The 23,704-nt window shown below is 38.1% G+C and overlaps 1 protein-coding gene across 1 annotated transcript; it reads left to right on the top strand.

Annotated features, from left to right (window-relative positions):
• Positions 1-1,312: 1,312 nt before the first annotated feature.
• LOC131789159 (tetratricopeptide repeat protein 28-like) lies at positions 1,313-22,729 on the top strand. The gene is made up of 8 exons (XM_066173921.1): positions 1,313-1,332; positions 2,698-2,843; positions 3,359-3,670; positions 17,890-18,427; positions 18,575-19,147; positions 19,295-20,924; positions 21,123-21,781; positions 22,046-22,729. The coding sequence occupies exons 1-8, from the start codon at positions 1,313-1,315 to the stop codon at positions 22,110-22,112; spliced, it is 3,945 nt and encodes a 1,314-aa protein (XP_066030018.1). The 3' UTR covers positions 22,113-22,729.
• Positions 22,730-23,704: the final 975 nt, after the last annotated feature.

Raw genomic sequence — 23,704 nt, 5'->3', positions numbered from 1 at the left:
TCGCATAAGGAGAAGCGTTACCCATCCTAAAAACAAATCTGACGCGCTCCACACTTAATAAAAAACGTACAGAGCTTAAAAATACGACTAAAGAAGGGGATAGAGGAAACCTGACGAAGTTCTGGAGAAATACACATCTGGAGTTGTCTGCTCCAGTAGAGAAGGGTCACTTAAGAAAACAAAGGAAACATCAGACAGAAGAAAATATTGCCTTTTGTTATTCAATATCACCCGGCTTTACCTAAACTTAAGAACATACTAATGGGGAAATGGCACTTTACTCAAAATTAAATCGGAAAAAAATCATCAAAATATATCCTGGTTAAAACTAGTCTGCGAAGACAGAAGTTTAAAATCGCTTGCGGATGGCAGGAATGTCATGCAGGCTCGTCAATACTTCAAGTTTTAACTGATCACTTGCCTCTTGTGATATGTGAAACTAGAGGCGAACAGAACGTATAGACTATCGTACTGATTAGCGATCGGTCAGTGTTTTAACGAGCAACTCTTTTTAAAAGAAAGTAGTTTGTGTTCTTTCCCATTTGAGTTTAGAGAGCTTGAGCTTTTTAAACCTGTATGAAAATTTCAGAACCAAACTAAAGGGAGACATTGATATAGAACGGTCGGAGTTTGCTCATCAGACTAATTTGCATAATTCATCTGTCACGGTAGCAAAATCACTAAAAATTTGAAGTTACTGCGGCGAAGGAAATTAACAAACGCAACCTTTTTTTGTATTTCTATGCTTGCAAACATCTTATTAGAAGAAATCAACCGGACTTTTTAATGTCTTAAGTCACCCATTACCCTACAGAGACCCTCGTCTAAACCAAACAAGCTAAAAATGTTCGCCTACAGCTTGTTTTAATGCGTCGAGGTTGCGCAAATATTGAAGCGATGGTTATATAATACAATGCTACGAGTTTTGTCTCGTGATCTGATAAATCATGTATCCTGGCTTGATTACAACTGATTCAATATTACAACTGTGTTATTTACTGAGGCTGCACCGAGAATATTGCAAAGTTTAAACAAGTTTCCTCACCGCCGGCCTAGTGTTGGATCAGAAAAAACGACCATTTTCGACCATTATAAGCAAGTGCCACATGAAAGTCTTTTCACTTTTCGAATCATCTCTCAAAGATCCAAATAAACTAAATTGAATTTTTGAACAATTTATCATTGTAACTGTTGCAATATTTACGCATTTATGGAATTCATAAAAAAAAAAACAACAACTTTGAAAGAACTAAGTTGGCAGTTACGCCCTGGCGCGCGCAATTACGGACTTTCATTTTTAGGGCTTGTTTATATGGAGGTGGGGGACCCCAAGTAGGTAAGGTTACCTGCCTGTCCATATAATTTCTTATTTTATTTCAATCACGTTTACATGATAGGTGGGTTGACCCGCCTAGGCGGGTTTTCCGGTCTGCCAGGTAGGGTAACCCTGTCAGCCGGGGTGACAATTTGCCATGTAAACTTCTCGAGTGGGGTAATCCCCCTAGACCGGGTCGCATTCATGGCAAAAAGCTCAAAAGCGAAGTTGATGTTTTATTTTCATGATTAATTTCTGTCGACTGTTTTTTCGAAATAATTTCACATACGCTTTAATTTTTCAGTAAATCAAAACGCAAAATTAAGTTGACTTGGTCGTAAATTTACATACGACGACTGAATTCGCGAACATGTTCATTTCATGCACGAACTAACTCCTAAATGACGGTGTGAAATACCGAAAAAATAAACGCCGCAAAGAGTTATTTGCACTTAAAACTTTAAGTGTTATTGAGATTTCCATTCAACCGGAAAATTACGTTATTTACAAATGCCCCTCCTTCTTTTTGTATCGATGCAGGAGCTTACAACTTTTCTTTGATTAGCAAGAATCGGTCAGTGGAATGTGAATACTTTTTTATGGGTATAATATTATGTTTGATTAAAATATCTAATGCACTTGGCTTGATTACATCTAAAATTATAAAAAGAAGGCTGCACAAGATTATCTTAAAGTACAAACTAGTTTATTGCTTGCCTCATCAACTAACTCTTCTGAGTAAATTGTAAAGAAATTTGGGTTATTTTTATTGATAGTCATCCTGAGTGCAAAATTTTGCGTTTTCCCTATAAACTCCTTAGGGCAAATAGTCTCATCAGCTGTCAAAACATCAATACTGTCACAAAACCTTTATTTATTAGATGACATGGATGATTGTGTTTAAAAATAAATTAGCACGAGTTTTATTAAAACATTAAAAAGCATATTTATCGGCCGGTATTGCAACTTGGATCTCGACAAAAAGATGGACAGAAAATTCCATTTAGGCCATCCATCAATTCAGGATCTTTACACTGGAATGATTTTGTTACATTTGATGATCTTCTATTTCGTTTTCGTCTCGACCTCAGGGTATTATTAACTTTTACATCACTGAATGAATTTTTAAGTTTACCTTCGATTTTTGGCTGCCCATGCATACATCCTACTCAAGAAATCTTTAGAACCGAAACATACTTTTTCTTTTTCTTTTAGAGTTTCTACTTTGTCGATTAATTGATTTGGAGATTTATACCAACAAAAGTATCATTTTTTAGCGGTAGTGAAAAACGCTTGACAATAGTCAAAACAATGGTTCGTATTGGAAAAACTAGGACCAAAGATTTTTAACAAAATTGTTTTTTTCTGATCTCGGACACCAGGGGAGTGGATCAGCGAAGCTTTAGAGTCTTGGACTTGGATGCAAAAGGCAATCTATATCTTTATGGGACGGCGTTGCTCTGCAAGAACGAAATTATCAAACGATTGAGAAATGGAACGTACAGTTTGGCAGAGCAAACGGAACTAGGTATGATATCTCTCTTTTATTTTTTAGGACATCGGTATAAACTTATCAAGAAAAGCGAGATTGACTTGAATACTAGTGTGCTTTTCACCTCATGCCCTTGCATTTCACGTTTTATGCCCTTTAATGTCATCCTTTCACGATTGGGAATTTCAAAATGTGTCTGTACTTGTGTTACGTACTTTCCCCGAAAAATGAAACCCTTGTCTTGAGTGCACCTTTAACCAGGTCTAAGTTTCTTGGATTACTTTTCCATATTCCTCTTCTTTCTGTGAAAAACCAAATATTTTTATATAACTGAGTCTTGAATTGCAAAAGACCCAGCACCAATCTGTGATCCAACAAAATAATCGAGCTGGAGTTATACTTCTGAGAAAAATAGCGGATTAGATACCCTTAATTTTATTCTTTCGTCCGAAATTTACCAGCGTTCAGTGGTATTTATACAATCAGAAAATCATTTATTAGCAAATTTGATAGGAATGCCCTCTGGCTACATTTCTATCTTGCTTTTATAGACTTTATAGGATTGTCCAAAGACTTAGCAGTGCTGAACTGTAGGGTGCTCAAAGAGAAGTCCCCTTACGCCGTGTCAGGCGTCTATTGGATAGATCCTGATGGCGGTTCCCGTAGTAACGCTTTCCAGGTCTACTGCGACCCGCAAATGGACAGAGGGGGCTGGACGCTAGTTAACAGTTACACTTTCACCGCCTACTCAAGCTTCTGGACCGGCCGAAACGCTGTCACCCCGCGCCCATCTTGGTCAGCTAGCGACGCTAACGTTCGAGTGTCTAAAACAGTTCCACTGAGCGAGAGGCAGTATGCAGCAGGTTAATTATATTACAAATTACCCTTTTTTGATGTCCTGATTGACAACCATGACCCCAGTTCCTCTCTAACTAGGGTTTACCACAAGAAAACTTTCACTGGGTCACTAACTAATTATTTCAGCTTCACCTCGTACTCTTACAAAGTGGGTCTCATTAAGACACTCGTTGATAGGGCTTACAAGATTAATAACACCTGGTTAGGGTTTCACGAGGACATTAATAATCTTACTGATATTCTAAAAAAGAATCTTTTCCCTGCTCCTTTAATCGAGATTATAAACCGTTACATCACTGGGACCCAAAACAATCATCATCCCTGGGATTCCCTTCCTACCACTTCACCTACGTTCTACTTTAAGCTACCCTACATAGGCCACTTCTCTGCTATCACTCAAAAAAAAGATCTGCTATTTTGTTAAGCGCTATTGCAATGAATTGGATATCAAACTGGTTTTCTCTTCCTTCAAAATTGGTTACTAGTTTCGTGTGAAAGACCCTGTTCCTGACGGGCTCCGTTCACGTGTAGTTTATAATAAGTTTGTATGTGCTGGCTGTAATGCCTGTTACGTCGGTGAAACCTCTGCTGCCATTTTTCCACGCGTGTTAGAGAGCACTAAGTCAGTGACAGGGCCTCTCACATTTTCAGGTATCTGAAAGATTCTCCATATTGTCGTGCTTTGTGTTCTACAGATAACTTCCATGTTTCAGATCACGCCTCCACCAGCCTTCAGCTTAAGATAAAAGAGGCTATTCATATTCAAAGAGAACAACCATCTTTGAATCAGCAGTTCGAGATAAGCGTACGAAACCACGACGCGAAGCGGAGTGGTTTCCAGCTTATCGAGTGTTCTCCCAACCTCCCGCGTGTTTACATCAGGCTACGTAAACAAGGAAACCATTTTACATTTCTTTTATAAAATAACTAATGAAAGAGGAACGAAAACCGTGTTTACATACGCTCATGTAAAATGGTTTTATGGCCAATCAGAGCGCGCGTATTATTTGAATTATTTTCTAACATGTATATCTAAAACTATCTTTTAATTCTCACACTTTCATACTTTACCTCTTTTCATGTTGTCACTATTCATCTTAATTAGCATTTTCTACTTACTATAAAATTCAACTTTCAACGCTTTGTACATGTTTTACAGACTCAAAATTTTTGTCGCTTTCTTTAAAACACAGTTATTTTTTAAATTAAAAAAAAAAATTATAACTCAACAACTCAAACATTTTCTGTAAAGTCTAGAAATTAAGAGGATTGCTAAAAGTAATTTCCATCAGAAATGGAGTTTAGTTAAATTGTTTCCCAAAGATATGATTGTTTTCACTTTTCTTCAAAAAACGGGAGCTTTGATTCTCCAACTTTTTCCTTCGTGATACATAAGCACCAAAAAAGGAGGGGAGGAGGGGAGCTGTAGTACCCCTTTAGAATACAAACACTTTTTTTTTTGGGGGGGGGGGAGGCATTGCCACTTACATTTCGGTAGTAAAAGTTTTCTCCTCTGAGAGTATATCACACCCTATCCTCTACCACATAAGCCAAACTATGACGTCATCAATGGTTATCTCGTGACGTCACTATCTGTCATGGAGGAAGGGGAGAAAACGCCAGGATACTTAATGGGAATGTCTGAATAGGTACTATAATTATATCTTCTCTCTTGTACATCCTCCCTCTCCCAAAAAAAAGCCACCCAATTAACTTCTTAGTTGTGTAACCTCTAGATCTTAAACTCATAGCCTGCCGAAATGGCTCTGGATCTCTCTGAGAAGCGAAACAACTTCACACTCTGAGGCGGGACATTCATAGGTAGGATGTTTCAGTCTGTTGTAAAAGTTTATTGTGACATCCAGCTGTAACTTAGAATCCATTTAACTTCAAACAAACCTTCATGAGTCAGGACCGTTTTTGTTCCTTTCATGTTGTCGAAGTTTGTCAACGCTCAGCGAAAACAAAACAAAGGAAACTTTATTTTTTAGCAGATCCCAGCCCTTGTTTCTGAATGTTTATGTCCTTGTTAGCTTTTTTTTTTCTAAACGGGACCTTCCGCTAAAGGTTTAATTAAAAATAATTCATGCGTGTTGGATAATAAGAAATGTATGGCTATTATCGATCACATCTGATTGCCAATGAGTTTTAAAACAACTACTAGATAAGTAATCAGAAATGTGATTTTCAAATTTAATGTTGAAATTTTTAATTTTGCACGCCATGTCTTAGATAAAGAAAGCCTTCCCGCTGTGGACCACGATAACAAAATCAAAATTATCAATTGAAAATTGTTCAATTTTAAAGGCCCATTTCCAACCTTAATGCAACGTGTTACATGTGTTACCTGTAACACGAAATTCCCCAGATCACTGAAAACCTTCTAAAATCGTCTTCTCAAGAGCCATCTTGAACATATAGTCAACTATTTTACGGTAAATACATTCGCAATTCATTATTTTACAGTTTCCTTACAGTATTTTGAAATTTATTAGGAAGAATCCGAAAAAAAATTTTTTTTTAAGTGTTACGCTTGGATCTCTTCGTACTCTGTGAACAGAATCGGCGAAAAGGACAAAGTTCAAATTTGTTCACTTTCTAGAAGCGCTTGAGGGTTCTAAATGAAGATAAAATATTTCCAATAGAAATTGGCATTTTTCAAAGAGAAATATGGAAAAAATATCAGACTGCCGGACGTTTAGTTTTTCGAAGACCGTTTCCGGTAATGTCCGGTGAAAATTTTCTTAGTGTCACGCTTGGATCTCTTCGCACTCTGTGTACAAGGTCAGCGAAACGGATAACGTTGGCATTTTTTTCACTTTCTAGAAGTGCTTGAGGATTGTAAATGAATGTAGAATACTTTCCAACGAAAAATTGGTATATTTCAGAGAGAAATATGGAGTTATTTGAGGACCGTGTCCAGCCGTATCATTGAAAAGTTTTTAAGTGTCAAGCGCTTGGATGACTTCGTACTCTGTATACAGGGTTAGTGAGAAACATCAAGTTCGAAATTTTTAGGCTGCCTGGAGGCGCTTGAGAATTGTAAATAAAGTTAGAACATTTTCGTATAAATACTCTCTGGATTTCGAAGAGAAATATGGAAAAATATTGGACTGCCGAACGTTTAATTATTTTAAATTTAGTCACTTCATTGCAGGAACGTCAGCGACACTGACAGTTTGCGTTACAATTCTTATTTGCTGCTATGCATGGACAACAACCTCGGCCACTCTTTCGAGCGCAAATTCCTCTCCACGGAAAGGAAACTTCAACTGACCCTTGGTTCTTATTTCACAAGGATGACAAACTTCAATTAAAAAAAATTGATGAATGAATGAAAACGTAGTGGATCAACATTTTAACCCTCTTCGAAAGGATTTTCGCGTTCGTCTTTAGCAACAACCGATCCATAGGCGTTTACCGCCTCGGAATCTACTAAATCGATGGTTCATCTGATTCCATACCGGATTAAAACGTATAGAACTGTTTTAAACAGAATTAATTTGATAAGCTCTTCAAATTCATCGGAGAAAACACCGAAGGTATTTTGAGACGTGACAAGGTTAAAATAACTGACCAATCAGAGGCGCTATTTAAACAAAAGCGGTGGTTCAAAACAAAAACAAACGACCTCGTTGCATCAAGGTTGGAAATGGGCCTTTAAGCTAGTATGTAGGAAGCTCGTGGTTGAATTTTTCAAATTTCGATTACCACATTAATTCGATGATTTCATCAGGGCGCTTTAAAGTGTTGGACCTTGACAATGGGTGTTTATTCATGGCTGGGCGCTCATTGAATTTTTGCCATTTTCGATAAAAGATGCACCATAGACGATGTTACCATTTAGAAATAGTAAGCCTGTAAAGGAATGGTAATCAATACTTCTCATCTACAGGAGCTTATTCGAGGCTAAGCGCTTATAAAATTTTCCTTCCTACAGGATGGGCACTTTTTTGAGATGGGCGCTAAATCGAGTACATATATATATATATATATATATATATATATATATATATATCGTGTCTTGGATACATGTAAAAATTATTAATGATCCCTTGAAAGAACATGTACGGTATTTTCATGATAAAAGTTCTGAGTCTTTTCTATCATAACACTGTTAGCTTACGCGAAATTGTTCTTCCTTAAATGAATGCTGTTATGTTACTCGTTATGAAAAATGATTGATTTGCCAGTGGCTGAATTTACATTTGTTATTCACATAATGGTTAACATCATTTACAATGATATTAACCATTATTTGTACTAAATAGCCAAAATTTTGATGGTTAGCCGTAAAAGCCATCACCCCATTGAGACCCTTCTTCTACTATGCTGAGCCCATAATTCTCAAATGCGACTTGTTTGGCTATGACCGTGTAACCTTAGAAAACGAAATTTCCGCGAATTTCGAGAAATCAGGTAATGTTGACATCAATTCTAAATTAAACGGGAGGCATTTTGTTATTTTTATTATTTTATATTTGTTATTTTTCGAAGACAAGGAGGAAAATTAGCCATCATGAATTTTTTTCATTCAAATGATGACTCGGTGTTAGTGCCCTCTAATGGCAATTTTCTTGTAATTTTCTGAGAAAAAGAGGAAAGGAAAAGGTAAAAGCAGCGGGAAATGCCGTTGCGAGTTTTTTTAGGAAAGTGCCTTCTGGATGCGCGGATCCTACAACGTAACTGTAGTGCAGTCCATTTTCCCCACCTCTCTTCTCTTGACTATTGTTTATTACTGAAAGTCAAGCTACCTCCTCTCCCAGATGTCATTTGCTTGTTACAATATTTCAGTCACTGTATTCAAAGGTAAGACAAGTGATGTAGTTATTCTCGAGCAAATCCCCGATCCATTCCGTCCGTTTTCGCATGCGTTAGAACAGTTACTATATTTGTCTTCGATCATGCAAATCACACTAGCAAGAAAATGAAAAGTTCATGAGTACAACGGGCCAGTTTTCACGCACAGATAGCACACCCTTTAAAGACAGAAGCTTTATCGATCTGATCGATCTCGTGATGCATGCAAATCCAAGCGTTCCAAAAGGGATGAACACTTAAGCCTAACGTTTCACATTAAACAGGGTAAAATGATTCATTTTTCATCCCTAGTAAAATGTGACGTGCCAAACCGAATATAGTCACTTAGTTTTTTTTAGTATTTTTGGCTTCGATCATGCAAATCACACCCGTTAGAAAATGAAAAGTTCACGAAGACAAGGAGTCGATTATCACGCACATATAGCTTACCGTTTAAAGAAAGAAACTTAAGTTGTATTGTGATCGACCTTGTGAAAATCGACCTTATGAAAATAAAATCTTTCAAAGAGGTCAACACATAAGCCTGACGTTCCCTATTTAAAAAAGAATAAAAAAGAACAACACTTTTCATTTTTTATGTTCAATTACATCATCAGTGATAAAAATTTTGTGTTATACAAAACCGAAATACTGAGTACTTATTGATTGAGTGGAAGGGCCGGACGGGAACAAATACTTGGCTCGGGGTCATGAACTACGGACCGAGCGCAGAGAAGTCCTTGCTTCATGAACGAGAGCCAAACCAAACTCACATCAATAAGCATTTTATCCGTATGATCACTAACTGTTCAAAATTTCAACCTAAATAGGACGCCATAGACGAGCATACGAACACACACAAAAAAAAATGCAATTGAAACTTTTCGTTTTTATTTCGATTAGCTAAGAGGGGGGAAGGGAATTACCTAAAACACAAGTGATCTGGATACCCAGAACACTGTGACAGCGGAGGTTCGGAAGGTTGAGAAACGGCCCGATTGCAATTCGTTGTTTTTGTTGTTTTATTTTGAAAGCATCAGCCACATTGTCAACATCTTGGTAAGTGCGATTGAAAATCTTTTCTTGTCACTCGGTTTTTATCAGCTTTAGCTATTTAGTAACTGTAGCCGAGGTAAGGCACTAATGGCAAAGCCTGGTAACGGCTTTTTCGATCCTTGTGTTTGCAAAATGTAGTTATGTCTCATTTCGAGCGTTAGCCCTTCGTAAAGCGGTTGATGGGGCGATTGAATCGCCACCACGGTCCGATAAATTCGTTCTACGGCGACTTTTTCAAATCTCTGTGGCTTCATACTGTATAATTTATCCTCATTCACTAAGGTTATTGAGTGTCGTCCAATTTGAGAAATTGATGATCATAAAACTAAAATCAGACCCCTATTTATGTTGTGGACTGTCCCTCGCTGAAGGAAATCCGTGGTGCTTTATTACGTGGTTTTCCAGTGGCTATGATCAGCATTAGCTATTAACTCGACTTTGTTTCAGGAGAGCTCAACGAACGATCAGCTAGAGATCACGATAGATTCGATATTTCCGCTTTCTACTTGTACACAAGCGTTTCATGATCGAGATGCCCTTCACCTAAATCTTTGGTTACTCGCGGCGGGTCTACGGTACATATTTTTCTAAGGCCGTAATCTGTTTCTTTGTCTGTTAAAGCGCCAGTCTCACATTAGAAGATAAGTCATGACGCTGTGCGCTCACGAAGAGAGATGTTTTAATTTTCGTTGAGAAACTGAAAATTTCTTGAATTCACTGTAATTTAATACATAGTAAAAACGTACTTTTCCGTTGAACGGATGCTTTATATTTCCACCGCTAAATTGCTCTCTTCAAACCTTTATTGTTTTTATACGATATATTTCAACCTCATTAGCTATGCCTGTTCACCACAGTTAATTAATTTGAGAAACTGATGGTCTCTACAATCATGTGATCAAAAACCAAAATTAATCCTACTTTAAGACATCATTATTCATAATGCGTACTTTCCTTTACTGAAGTCAGAGGATATTCGCAGTGTTACAGTTCGTGGTTTTCCAGTATTCATAATTTTCACCAATAATTCACGTGACCTTGTTTGCTTTTTGTGAAGTACCAAGGTCTCGCATAAGAAAAGAGGTCAGTCTATGACACCACGTGCTCACGAAGGAAGATGACCACATTGAGACTCTCCCAAAATTAATCCTGTTTTGTTGACATTTTTCCTGTGCCTATCAAGTCCTCTAATGTTATGCAAAAATCGCAAGCGAAGTGAATGAATTTGTTTCAAAGCGACTTCGTTAAGCCTCAGTGGCTTCACATCTTACCAATCTTCCTCATCAGCAATGAAAAGGCTCGTTTCCAGCAACATTGGTTTGATAAGCCCGGTAATAAACTGCTAAAGCAATCTTTTCGAATGCTGCCATATTGCACAATGTCAGGAGGTATCTTTTTTGTTGGGCTAAGACTGTCAACGCTTAAAACTCATTAAATGCTACTTTGAGTCAGTATTCAATATATGGTCACCATCAATCACCACACAAAAAAACCAAAAAACTAAGAAAAGGGAAACTAGATATTATACTGATGACTATATTCCTTACCTGCTTCTTTGAAAACTCTCAATTAAAACTAATTGATTTGCCTGCGGCTGAATTAACATTTGTTTTGTGTTTTTTTTTCGAAAGTAGAATACTGATTTCTGAGGGGCTTTCGTTTTCCAGTAATGTTATCGTTGTCTAATTGTCAAGCTACGCAATAAAAGCACTCCGCAATCGCTGAAAATATCAACAAGTTGCCTTTGGAGAAATAAGTGACTGAGAGGGGAAAAAGTTTTTTGAGTTTGCTTTCGTGATGAGTAAATCCAAAGGTTCTGTTTCGATCATAAAAAATAGATCAAAGTTACTTATTCCCAATAGTGTCTACATCTGTATGAGTCAGTGAGTGAGTAAGCTGGTGGCACATTTACATATTGGAGTCTACGTAGAAACCTGTTTCTATACTTCGCTTAGCTGCGCTTTAAGAACATTAGTTCAAAATTAAAGTTAAAATGCCGGCCATTAGGCAAACTTTTGTGAATTAGATTTATATCAAAATGTCAGCTTAAGGTTTACAAAAAACAATTTTAAGGTATTAAAATTAAAAGAAACAGCCGTAGAGAATGGTTTTGATATCTAGGATGTTCTGAATGTTTGCTTTCTCATCTGTACAACAAAATAATCACAGTTAAATGCTGGCCATCAGCGGACTTAATATGATGCTTCTTCCGGCTGTCCGATTACAGGTGTCCGATTACAGCTATCTGTACGATTACACTGTCCGATTACAGCTATCTGTACAATACACTGTCCGATTATAACTGTAAAGAATGCTTGGTGGAAAATAACGCAGGTAATGCACCAATCACATTTGCGGAAATTGTGATGGCTATGATTAATAATAAGATCAGTTATGTTGTGGATAAATACACTTACTTTTTAGTTATAAGTAACCCTAAATGTACGCTCGCCTTTAAATTGGCTCCATTGAGCTATTACGCTGTACTATAAATCCAAATTTAAACTCTGAAGATTTCTTTCGTGCATTTCGTTCTATTTCTAAGTAAGTCTTGGTTAAATGTCACCATAAATAAGATACAAGGGGAATTACGATTTTTATTAGTTCCGTCACGTCATCAGACAAACTTTTCAAGTGCTATTTAAATCAAGACTGAAATGCCAATAAAAAAGATTTCGTTTATGTAAAGAAATGATAAACGAACAGAATCGTATTGAATGGTTTAAATCATCTTGGCATGCCCTCACGATGTTCAGAAAGTTTGTGTTTTAATCCATTACTGTATCAAGAAATGGGCCGTTGTTGTGGGTTAAATTCGACTTCACAAGTTCAAACAAAAGCCTTTTGTTGTTTGTTGCGCTGAGGAAATTGTGCTGAGACTCGGCGAAGATGAATTTCAAATCGTCACAAGATTGTTGGCGTGTCAAATTAGCGGCACTAGTGGAGAAGGGTTGGGAAATTCGCTCATGAGGGTGCTGTTCACACAGGGGTACCCAATGGAGAAAATGCCCTTCACTATGCTTGGTCTCTCAGAATATATTTTTTTTATCAGCGAACCAGTTGATTATAAATTTATTAACACGATAAGGATGCTTTGTTGTTAAAAACATTCACGAACTATACTCGGCAAGAGGACGAGAGGAAAAAAAGCAAACTAAACAAAACTGAATCTTTTTTGAACAACTTTTCAAGGTTTTCAATGTGAACATAAGCGTAAATATTCCGTAGTGTAACATGTCTTGAGGGTTTTTCTTTCTTCGAATTACATACCGAATAGCCATTTTAGAAGTATGCAATAAGGCTTATTCACTATTGTTATTAACCCCAAACAAAATACCTGGAAATGCTGAATTCTTTATTCTGTTCTTTGGATCAGTTGATAATAGCGCGCAGCACAACGCCGCAAAACGATGAAGCTATTATCGATGGTTTCACTTGGTCAAGAGTTGTGAATTTTAAAACTAACTTGCCTAACTCGTAGAAAAGAAAGAAAAGAAAAAGCTTCGTCTATGAAAACTCGCACTTTGAACTGGAAAAATCGCTCGATTAAGCCGTTGGATTGAAAAAAAGGATCAATGTGGTCGTTCTAATTTAGTCTTAAAACAATGAAAGCATTGGTTGATAGCGCAGCTCTTATCAAAGAAGCGCTAGTCTTAATACTATCACGCTTTTACTCTCGTAACGAAAAGAAAAGAGAAGAAAATTTTGTGTTTGGGAAAATACCACTTAGGAATTAAAAAACGCTCAACTTAAGTGGTTGGATTGAAAAATGATATTTAAAGGTTAATTAATGTTCTAATTTAGTCTTGCAGTGAGAACACTGGCGGCGCGCGCGGCTTTTAACAAAGAGGTGATAGTTTTAAAACTATCTAGTTTTAGTCGTAAAATAAAACAAAATAGAAGAAAGAATTGGCGTTTGGGAAAATACTTCTCAGGAATTAAGAATAACGCCGAGTTAAATCGCTGGACTAAAAAAATCAGTAATATTTACGGGTTGTCGTTCTACTTTAGTCAGTTCCAGTGAAAACTCTGGTGGCGTGCGCGGCATTTAACAAAGAGGTGAAAGTTTTAAACTACTCTGCCTTCCTTTTTGACGACAATAAAACATCGCATAACTAACGTTACTATTGTTGCCGTATGATAATTTTATGTTCTTTCAGTGCGTGGCCATAAAGACAGCTATTTTCAGTGATCTTTAAGTGAGCTTTGTCAAAGTTAGAGCTCGTTTTGCGAAAAAAATGTCGAAGTACTACGAAGTCGCAAAAATTCTGGCTGTGCGTTCCATTGACGGACATAAAGAGTATCGGGTGAGATGGAAGGGTTTCTGAAGCAAGGTCGATACTTGGGTGCAGGAAGACGATTGCAACAGCGCAATGAAGAATGCGAGTAACGAGTATCCATATGTTCCGATATGTATTCCAGAATAAGCCGTAATGTAATAAAGATCGTCGGTGGAAAATGTCGTTTGAGATCAAAAGAGTGAAAAGACATTAGACTTCTTATCTTGTGTTACAAATCTTGCCGTCTGGAAAATCAGATGCCGTCTTCGCGGTACATAAAACCTTCAGCGGCGTTCAGTCATTCATCTCTTAAAGGATTAAAATTCATCTCGGTTTTTGTTTTTTGTTTGTTCATCCAGAGGATGAAAAACTTCTTCAATATCAGTGCGCAACAAACGCAAATCAAGACCTTGTTCTAAAGCCGCGGCTAAACGAGCGATTTTTTTGTTTGCGATGGTGATGCGATTTTGCCAGTTTCACGGAATGAGTTTAATTCAAACAAGTTTCATTCTTACCATTCACACAAATTTCATTTGGTTTCATCACTCTTTGTCAGTCTCTCAGTTGCGTCATTCTGTGTCTTGACCGACCCTCCCTGAGCAGCAAGTGACCTTGAACAAAAAGTAACTCCCTACTCCTCCCCAGGGTAAGACTTGACATAAACGCTCTTTCGCTTAATTTTCAACTTTCTCGCTCGTGCAGTAATCGGCTATGTTCGAATTTACCTCGTGAATTTCGCTATTGTAATGGCAGCGAGTTTGAATTTCCCTCGTGAATTAATAAGCCATTGTTTGGCTCTAAAGCTATTGTTTCAAGATATTCTTTTATGGATATTTGAGATACTAAACAAAGGGCATTGTCTTTGAATTTGATCAGCTTTTCTTTTCTATTTCTGACTAAGTCATGATTAAATCCAATACAGGCCTGAAATTTTTTTCAGGCCTTATTTTCACTACTGCCTAAGTAGTGCACATTACTGCGAGGTTCACTTTCATTCACGTTAATTCATCAATGAAAATAAAAGGATCGACAATCCCCGAATAAAAATCGTAAAGTACTTTGGCGCACTCAAGATGAAAACATGCGTTGAATCACTACCTAAACAAACAATGGGCATAGTTTTCCAATGTAAAAAATTCTCAGTTTTTGAATTAGTCCTTACTGACAGAATGTACACGGCCAAAATCGGCCTGTAGCAAATCTTCGAGTTGTCGATTTTCGTTCTCAGCCACAAGAAATGCCATTTCCAAAGCCACTGAATACGTAACTTTCAGTTTTTCTTATCGTATTTTTTGTAAGCGATAGGAATTTTCCAATGTTTTAGCAGCCATAATCCGAAAAAATTCGACAAACGACCTCGGATTGAGAATGATGAAGGCTTTGCTGTTCATTCATCAACCTGACCGAATGGCGCCAAACGTGAGGGACGTGTCAACTGATTGGCGATATCAAACACTAGTGAAAAAATATCGTATTTTTTCACGTGTGTTGTTACTGCTTTTCTCAGGGCTGGAAATCCTTGTATAACAACGTAGTTTATATGATAAAATCTCTTTGCTTCAGTCACGTTATCAGATACACTTTTGTGAATTAGATTACTGCTAAAAATTTTTAACCAGAAAATTTGTCGATATTCTAAAAGATCAAAAACGTGCAGAATCGTATCGTGTGGTTCTTACATTAGTCAAGATGTATTGAAAGCTGTTGATCTCTTTCGTGAAACAACACACTTAAAAATCATGGTATACGTTGGCCTCATTACTGAGGGAAATTTAGGAATGTAGAAAAAATTGTCGTTTCACTTTCAAAAGTGTCAGCTGCGAGGTCAATAATTTTATCGGTCAATAATTTTATCAGTGCACTGTTTTTTTTAGTAACTTTATCTTAACTTTAGCTTTAACTTTACGGTCACATATGGAATAAGTAACTTCTCCATCGTAAATGCATACATTATTTATTATTTTTTTTAAGTCCTGTCCTGTCCTGTGACTATTAAGTCATGTTATGTTGTGCAAAAATCGCCACCGGATGAAATAAATTCGTCACAAAGCCGGAGTTCGTCAAACCTCCGTGGCCCCACAGCTTGTTCATCATTCTCATCAGCTAAGGATAGATTCGTTTTCAATGACATTCATCTGATAAGTAAGCTCGCTCCTTGGTAATAGCTTGCTACAACAATATTTTCAAGTTTTCCATGCCATAAAGCGGAATGTCAGGAAATCTTCCAGACAGTTGTGGTTAAAGGTTATGTCTCTTGTTAGCCTAAGAATTGAAACGCTTAATAATAAGTCTCTGTAAGAATCAAACATCTTGGGAGATGAAAACTTTCAAATTTTGCATGCAGTTAGGCACTCAGGGGGGATGCACAAAAATACCCTTTTTAAAGGTTGCTGCACTCTCATTGCCATGGGAACAACGGCTGCTTGTTCGAGGCCTGGGGCCTCATTTTCATACAAAAACGTCGCCAAAAGAGAGTGAAATGTTTATTTCTCTATCTCAAGCTAAATTCGGCATTAAAAATTGGCACTTCAACCATACATAGTGACATCATTCGTCTTCATTTTGATACATTTAATTTTCCCTGGGAGTAAATGTAAACACACCAATAGATTATTTATCTCGGTACTGTTTCGTTTATTTTTGTAATCGGGTAAAACAGGGAAAACGTTTATCTGAATTTCTCCAAAAGTACACCGATTCTGGAACTGAAACTACTCACCTAGCTGGTTATAATATTCTAGTTTTTTTAATATGTAAAAATCTCTGCGGGTCTGCCTGTACTTTTTATGGGGGCAATTCGCGAAAATAGTTAAAAATCAGATATTGCATAATTTGGCGATGTTTACAACTAATGTTCTTAACAACAAACGTTTCAGACAAATGAAACGTGCGAGGCTTTGAAAGAATGTTATCTTATGAGCAATATTCCGAAGAGAAATCTCGTCTCTGTTTGTGATCTTTTAAAAAAAATTGATCAACCTTCGCAGAGGACAACTCGACGTAACTACAAACATATACCTGTAACGAAGTAGAAATGCAGATGAAAAACAAAGCATTATATTGATACTGCTGACCACTCTTTACTAGTTCCTCTGTGGAATACAGGTAATACAACAATATTCATTTCCCAAGATTATCAAATGCTCTGATGAAGGGCTAACGCTCGAAACGTCACCTTCAGAAACTCATTACAATGGCCAATTTACATTGTCAACTCAGTTGGTAAAGCCAAGTTATATTGTATATCCCACCAAAGTTTCTTTAGAAACTTACCCCGTTGATTAATGTTGTTTACAGAAAATATGCATGGGGAAAGTTCTCATAGCAAAAGTTAAGATAAATGCTGTTTTGTTTATCTTTGTCCTATGACTTTACAGTCATGTCATGTTGTGCAAAAATCACAACTGGAGTAAAATGAAAGGTGACAAACCGAGTTTGTCAAACCGTTGTTACCTCAAATCCTGGCAATCATCCTCATCAGTCACGAATAGATTCGTTTTCAGCCATATACTTCAGATAAGTAAGCTCATTACCTGGTGATAAACTGCTAGAACAACATTTTCAAATGCCCCCAGAACGTTGTAGAAAAAGGTTTATCAATCTTTCTTATTTTTTCTAAGAAACCTTCAACCTTTCAAAACAACTTAATTGATGGCGCGACCCTCCGACATACGACCATTAATCAAACTCAAGCATGCGTCAATATTTTTACTCTGTATGAAGAACAAACGAAACAGCTGGATCAAAAATCATTGGAATAAGAGATGACTTTCATAGCGTGACAGCCACACAGTCCGTTTCAAAAAATCTGTGCAGGTCAAATTAAGTTTACAAGTTTCACCGAATGTGATCCGTTGATGTGTTCTAGTTGTACTTATCCACGTCCCTTCTTTTATTATTATTTTTTTAAAGCCTATATAGTGAATTCTAACACTTTCAGCTCGTTACAAAAAGTTGGCAGGTGAAATCGACCAAGCTCGCTTTTGTAACTTTACATGTGTGTTCCTGTTTGTGGTAACTCATTATGAATCCAGATTATCGAATCATTTAGTATTGCGTTACTAAAAATAATGTTTCCCTGATAACAGGAAAGGATGGCAATGGAAACCGAATAACAGAAGCCATGATAGCTTTCATGACCATCGCCTTACTTGTTTCCGTGTTCTTGCTCAACTCAGATCGTATTCAGAAAGCCATTGAGATATGCAGCGAATGTTTGATTTTACTAAATAGCACCGATCAAAACAGCAAAGACCAATTTGATTCAGTACTGCCACAATGTTACAGCGACATCTTTACAGTTCTTTTCAGCAAGATGCTGTCTGTCTTATACAGAGAGTCTGGAATTATGCTTCAAACACTTGGCGAAAACCTAAAGGCGAAGGAGCATGTTGAGAGGGCCCTTTCCATAGCTACCGAAATTGGCGACAGAAGCGAAGAAGCATCCTGTTATGGAAACCTAGGTACTGTGTTTCTGTCGCTCGGGCAATACGACAAGGCTCAAGAGTATCTCCAAAAGGCGCTTGTTATCAGAACTGAAATTGGCGACAGACAAGGAGAGTCAACTGTCTTCGGAAACCTTGGTAATTTGTTTCGATTGCTTAAGCAATACGACGAGGCTGAAGAGTATATCCAAAGAGCGCTTGTCATCAAAACTGAAATTGGCGACAAAAGAGGGGAAGCATCATGTTATGGAAACCTAGGTATTGTGTTTCAGTCGCTCGGGCAATACGACAAGGCTAAAGAGTATCTCCAAAAGGCGCTTGTCATCAGAACTGAAATTGGCGACAGACAAGGAGAGGCATCTGACTACAGAAACCTAGGTACTGTGTTTCTGTCGCTCGGGCAATACGACAAGGCTCAAGAGTATCTCCAAAAGGCGCTTGTTATCACAACTAAACTTGGCGACAGAAAAGGGAAAGCGTATTGTTATGGAAACCTAGGATATATGTTTCTGTCGCTCGGGCAATACGACAAGGCTAAAGAATATCTCCAAAAGGCGCTTGTCATCAGAACCGAAATTGGCGACAAAGAAGGAGAAGCAATTGACAACGGAAACCTAGGCACTATGTTTCAATCGCTCTGGCAATACGACAAGGCCCAAGAGTATCTCCAAAAGGCGCTTGTCATCAGAACCGAAATTGGCGACAGAAAAGGACAGGCAACTGTCTACGGAAACCTTGGTACTATGTTTCAGTCGCTCGGGCAATACGACAAGGCTAAAGAGTGTGTTCAAAAAGCGCTTGTCATCACAACTGAAATTGGCGACAGAAAAGGAGAGGCAGCTAACTACGAAGAGCTAGGATATATGACTCAGTGGCTCGGGCAATACGACAAGGCTCAAGAGTATCTCCAAAGAGCGCTGGTCATCAAAACTGAAATTGGCGACAGAAAAGGGGAAGCATCATGTTATGGAAACCTAGGCACTGTGTTTCTGTCGCGTGGGCAATACGACAAGGCTCAAGTGTATCTCCAAAAGGCGCTTGTCATCAGGACTGAAATTGGCGACAGAGAAGGAGAGGCAACTGACTACGAAAACCTAGGTACTATCTTTGAGTTGCTCGGGCAATACGACAAGGCTAAAGAGTATCTCCAAAAGGCGCTTGTCATCAACACCGAAATTGGCAATAGAAAAGGAGAGGCAACTAACTACGGAAGCCTAGGAAAGATGTTTGAGTCGCTCGGGCAATACTACAAGGCTCAAGAGTATCTCCAAAGAGCGCTTGTCATCAAAACTGAAATTGGCGACATACAAGGGGAAGCATCATGTTATGGAAACCTAGGTACTGTGTTTCTGTGGCTCGGGCAATACCACAAGGCTAAAGAGTATCTTCAAAAGGCGCTTGTCATCAGAACTAATATTGGCGACAGACAAGGAGAGGCAACTGACTACGGAAACCTAGGTACTATCTTTGAGTTGCTCGGACAATACGACATGGCTCAAGAGTGTCTCCAAAAGGCGCTTGTTATCAGAACTGAAATCGGTGACAGACAAGGAGAGGCAAGTAACTTCGGAAGCCTTGGTAACTTGTTTAAAGTTATCGGGCAATACGACAAGGCTAAAGAATATCTTCAAAAAGCGCTTGTCATCACAACTGAAATTGGCAACAGAAGAGGAGAGTCATCAGTCTACGCAAACCTTGGTGGTTTGTTTCTGTCGCTCGAGCAATACGACAAGGCTAAAGAGTGTCTCCAAAAAGCGCTTGTCATCAAAACCGAAATTGGCGACATACAAGGCGAAGCATCATGTTATGGAGGCCTAGGTTGTGTGTTTTGGTCGCTCGGGCAATACGACGAGGCTAAAGAGTGTCTCCAAAAAGCACTTGTCATCAGAACTGACATTGGTAATGAGGAAGGGAAAGCGGCAGATCTTGCAAACCTTGGAAGTTTGTCTAGAGAAGTTGGAGATTATGAAGCCTCGGAAGTATACTTGGAGAAAGCTTTATCCATATCCAGAGATACTGGAGATAGAAGAAAAGAGTTCGAAATCCTTAAAAAATACGCCATTTTGTATTTATTGCAAAATAAAAACAAAGATACCATTTCGTGTCTTCGTCTGTGCATTGAAAAGTATGAGGAGCTGAGATATTTCTTGGGCGCCAATGATCACTTCAAAACATCACTTCTGGAGCACTCAGGAATATTTCCCTATAAGCTGCTTTGCAATTTGCTTTTTGACACTGGAAATGCTCGGGATGCTCTTTATTTTGAGGAGTTGTGTCGAGCTAGAGGCCTATCAGACTTAATGGTAGAGAGGTACTCGGTTGAAACGCACATCTCTGCTAATCCGCAATCTTGGTTTGGCGTTGAGAACATTTTTAGAAAGAAAAATAACTGTACTTGTCTGTACATTTCTTATTTTCACAATGATCTGCGTTTGTGGATCTTAAAGACAAGTGGAGTCCTTCACCATAGAAGAATATCAGTAGAAGAGAATCTAGTCCAGGCTGGGTTGCCCAAAGATTTGCCTTTGGATAAATTTGTGGATGATAATTTCCGGAGTCTTGGTATTTTGCCCACTAAAGATTGTGAAGATCGATCGTTAAATATGGTTAAATTGCAACTTCTCTCCCCCGAAAAGAAGAGATCAGCAAGATTGCTACTCGTGGAGGAGGACGAGAAAGTGATTTCAAGTCTATTTTTGTGTTACAAAATGTTTATTGCTCCCGTTTATGATTTGCTTGAGGAGCTTGAAGTCATCATCGTTCCTGACCGCAGTTTCTACAAAGTTCCCTTTGCTGCACTGAGTGAAAAGGAGGGAGCCGAATACCTCTCGGAGACTCATAGGATCCGTGTCATTCCTTCTTTGACAACACTCAAGATTATTCAAGATAGGCCAGAGGACTATCACAGCAACACTGGTGCCTTGATAATAGGCGACCCTAAGGTTAATTGGCTGCCGCCATTGCCAGATGCGAGAAAGGAAGCAAAGATGGTCGGACGACTGGTGGGTGTTCTACCTCTGGTAGGAGAAGAAGCAACGAAGCAGGCGGTGCTTGAGCGGATAAGTTCAGTGAGCCTGATTCATTTTGCTGCCCATGGTGACGCCGAAAGGGGAGAAATTGCCCTCTCCCCCATCCCTAGTACTTCCAACAGGCGAAACGCTATCTTACCACATGAAGATTACATGTTGACGATGGCTGATGTATCACGAGTGAAAGTCAGAGCTAAACTGGTAGTACTTAGCTGCTGTCACAGTGGAAGAGGTGACATTAGAGCCGAGGGAGTTATAGGAATTGCCCGTGCGTTCTTAGGATCCGGTGCTCGCTCGGTGTTGGTTGCGCTGTGGGCCATTTCAGACTCAGCAACAGAGCAGCTGATGAGTCGGTTCTACGAACACCTTGTAGAGGGAGAAAGTGCCAGTGAATCCCTCCATCAGGCCATGAAGTGGATGAGAAAAAAAAAGTCTACCAGTGTGTCTGAGTGGGCTTCGTTTACGCTGATTGGAGATGATGTGAGACTCGGGTTTGACAAGCAGAGGTAAGACTCAGTCCGAAAAGATATTTCACAAATTAAAGTCGAAGTAGATGTGAAGGTAGCTGTGGTTTACTGGTCGCTGACTGTCGGCGGGGGTCCTTTGTTACCATCAAGGGTAGTTCGGTATATATCCATATACATATATTATATAGTGCTAGCCATTTATATTTTTAGATATTAAGCTTGGTATAATTGTATTTGCTTCATATCCAAAATATTAATCGAGTTAATAATAAATTGCTGTTTTTTTTTCACTTTTTTTTACAGAGAAAGAGACCCCGACAGAGTAAGTAATGAGAATCACTCGAAGGAAACAGAGCCAAAAGACTTTTAGATGCATAAATTGAATAGAGCAAAGTAGAGAAAATGCTTTAGCCGTATTTCATTGAAATTAAAAAAGGAGCTATCCCAAATTAGATCTAGTTCAATTTTTTGTGCTTTCCTTTTCAATATTGTTAAAAGACAAAATTTGTATCTATCCAGTGTTTTTTTTTACTTATTTAAACGTTGGAAATGAATGGAAATAGTATATTAGCATAAGCCATTCAGTAAAAATTATAATAAGCCACTTGATCATTTCTTATTCCTTTTGGCAGTCTTATCTTACAGGTATAATTTAGCACGCTTCACAACTCTTTTTCTCAGAGGTGACTTAAGGTGTAAACAAGTAGTACTTTTCATCCTCCGCACCGAATTTTAATCAGGTAATTTATACGAATAGCACGTAGCTCTTTTAGGGGCTGTACCTTGGGTACACTCTTTGTTCTCCGAATTTTCTGTTTATTGTGCTGTTATATAACAGTCTTCGAGGAGTATTTCCTCTTAAGATATATTTTCAAGTATGATTCTAATTCTGTTGATAATTTCATTACAATTTTTATATTATCAATCTTGTTTTAGTTATGACCAACCTTGACTGTAAGACTAAGAAATTTAAGGATTTTGTAAAGCGTAAACATTTCGAAGGTATCTACTTAGTATGCGAACTCCGCTCTTCGTAGCTTAACGTGATTCGCTAATTAAGTGTAAAAGAATGACGAAGGTTAGAGATTGGCAGCTCAGTAAGCGTCCCTTTTATAAGCGGAGACCCACACTTTTCCTGTTAGATCTGAGTTAGTCCCGAAGTAATAAGTTGTATGTAAGAAAGAGAAGAATAAAGAAACCTTCAACTGAACAACGCAAAAATTATATTTCCAATATCATAAACACAGAAAAATGTTGACGTAGGTAAGGCTTTAAAGTTAAGCGAAATCAGTAAAGTTAAAACAGTAGTTTAGGTATAAAACGAACCACTAGAATCTGGTTTAGTTTTTTTTTCAAAGCCTTTTGTAAGGTTTAGTTAACAAAATCTTCAATATCTGAGGAATAAATTTGATGTAGCATCCTAAAAGATCCTTGTCAACCACTCCTCTTTCAAAATATATCCTGATCAAAACTAATCTATGAAGACAGAAGTTTAAAATCGCTTCCGGATGGCAGGAATGTCATGCAGGCTCGTCAATACTTCAAGTTTGAACTGATCACTTGCCTCTTGTGATATGTGAAACAAGAGACGAACAAAACGTATTGACTATCGTACTGATTAGCGATCGGTCAGCGTTTTAACGAGCAACTCTTTTTTAAAGAAAATGGTTTGTGTTTTTTCCTATTTGAGTTTAGAGAGCTTGAGCTATTTAAACCTGTATGAACATTTCAGGACCAAACAACAGGGAGCCATTGATATAGAACGGTCAGAGTTTGCTCAACAGACTAATTTGCATAATTCATCTGTCACGGTAGCAAAATCACTAAAAATTTGAAGTCACTGCGGCGAAGGAAATTAACTAGCGCAAGATGTTTTTGTATTTCTATGCTTTCGAACATCTTATTAGAAGAAATCAACCGGACTTTTTAATGTCTAAAGTCACCCATCACCCCACAGAGACC

The sequence above is a fragment of the Pocillopora verrucosa genome, chromosome 11 (assembly GCF_036669915.1).
Source record: "Pocillopora verrucosa isolate sample1 chromosome 11, ASM3666991v2, whole genome shotgun sequence".
Lineage (NCBI taxonomy): Eukaryota > Metazoa > Cnidaria > Anthozoa > Scleractinia > Pocilloporidae > Pocillopora > Pocillopora verrucosa.
Note: the sequence above shows the minus strand (reverse complement) of the source record. Positions and strands in the feature narration are given on the sequence as shown.